The sequence below is a fragment of the Octodon degus genome, unplaced genomic scaffold (genome assembly GCF_000260255.1).
Source record: "Octodon degus isolate 3935 unplaced genomic scaffold, OctDeg1.0 scaffold00186, whole genome shotgun sequence".
Lineage (NCBI taxonomy): Eukaryota > Metazoa > Chordata > Mammalia > Rodentia > Octodontidae > Octodon > Octodon degus.
The window spans coordinates 2951929-2953879 of NW_004524762.1; the positions used below are offsets into that span (position 1 = coordinate 2951929).

At 33.0% G+C, this 1951-nt stretch overlaps 1 protein-coding gene across 1 annotated transcript in view; it reads left to right on the plus strand.

Annotated features, from left to right (window-relative positions):
* The window catches only part of LOC101571310 (S-adenosylmethionine decarboxylase proenzyme-like), an 8283-nt gene extending 7602 nt beyond the window's left edge, over nucleotides 1-681 (plus strand). The window contains exon 4 of the mRNA XM_004643956.1: nucleotides 593-681. Coding sequence (XP_004644013.1) covers nucleotides 593-681 — 89 coding nt within the window. The remainder of the gene's footprint in view (nucleotides 1-592) is intronic.
* The last annotated feature ends 1270 nt before the right edge of the window (nucleotides 682-1951 follow it).

Here is a 1951-nt window from a genome sequence, read left to right on the forward strand (position 1 = left end):
TTTTTTTTTTTTTTTTTGTGATACCAGGGATTGAACTCAGTGCCTTTGTACTAATTTTGGATTTAGATCCTTGTTATTGTGCAACAAAACTCTGTTTATGTGAGATCTTTGTGTTTTATTTATTTATTTATTTATTTATTTATTTATTGAAGTGAAACAGTTTTATTTCCCAGTTGTCTTTAAAACTGCAAAGACAGGGCCCAGGGAGATAGCTCAGTAGAATAAGCGCTTGCCTGACAAGTGCAGGATACTGAGTTCAATCCACTACCGCAAAAAAGAACAAAAACAAAAACTGCAAAGACACTATTTTCTTCATGTAAAACCATTGATATACCTGTGAAATAGATAATCTAGAAAATGGTTATGCAGACCCCGTTAAGGAAAACTACATCTCATTATACGGTTTCAGGGAAGTTGGTTGGAAAAACATATCTGGACTGATTCCTAAAACATACCACTCCACACTCTGCACCTTTTGGTTCAGAGTATAGATTACTGTCATCAGTATGTACTCCTGTGTTCTTACATATTTGATGATACACACAGAGGCTGGCTTATTAATGTTCCATTGGTTCATCAGCTTGTTCTGCAGGTTCACCCACAGGTTATGCAGGCTGTGCCTTTTTCTGGGGTCTTTCTTCAAGACCTTCCAGGAATGGAGACACTTCACCATCAGCATAGATTGTGAACTCCAAGTCTTCACCAATGATTCCAATAGAAACATTCTTAATTGTTATCTTTGTATTTTATTGATTGTTTTAAATTTCCTTCATAGTACTGCTGGTGTTGTGTCCCATAGTTTTTGGTGTACTTTGTCTCCCTTTTAATTTGTTTTAAGTTTTTTGTAAATTTCCTTCTATTTGTTCCTTTTGTTCATCAGTTGTTCAAAGAACAATCAACTTGCATGTAGTTGTATAGTTGTTTGACTTCAGGTATTTGCATATTTTTTCAAGTTTTTCTTGTCATTGATTTCTAATTCTATTGTATTGGATCAAGATTATTGATAGGATTTCAATTTTTAATATTTGGAGAATTGTTCCATGTACTATCATACGATCCATCCCAGAGAAGATTCATGTTTGATGAGATATTCTATAGATATCTGTCAGTTTCATTGGCCTTGTGTGCAATTTAATTCTATAGTGTTTTTGTTGATATCCTGTTTGATTTGTCTATTGGTAACATAGATTGTTACAGTCCCCTACTATTTATGTTTTGGGGATTATGTCTCCCTTTAGTTTTATAAATATGTATCCGTATTTTATAAATTTGACTTCCCTGATGTATTTTTGTTTATAAATATTTTCCTTTGCTGAATTGATCCCTTAATCACTATATAATGACCTCACTTGTCTCTTTACTGCCTTGGACTTAGTCTACTTAATCTGATATACATACACTTATTACTGATTTTATTTGCATTCCATTGATGTAGACTATGCTGTTCAGTTCCTTGACTTTTATTCTATTTGTGTCTCTAGAGGTGCAGGTCTAGTGAGGTCTTGTAAGCAACATATTATTAGGTCTTTTTTTTTTTTTTTTCAGAACCGAGGATTGAACTCAGACCCTTGCACTTGCCAGGTGAGAGCTTATTCTACTGAGCCATCTCCCTGGCCACAGCAACATATTATTGCTCTGGTTTATTTATCTACTTTCTCACTCTATGTCTTTCATTTAAGTATTTAGTCTGGTACAGTCAAAGTAATTATGAATAGGTAGGGTCTTACTATAGCTATTTTAATTTTTTTCTAACTAGTTGCAGTTCCTTTCTCTCTCTTATAGTCAATGTTTGGATTATGTGATTTATTCTAGTACAGTAGTGTATTTTGATTACTCTTATTGGTTTTTTTTGTATTCTGCAGCAGAATATTTTCTTTTTATTTTTCAAAATTTTATTGATAAACAGATAGCAATGAGACAGTTTCAAATCAAATCGGAAGTACAGTTTCAA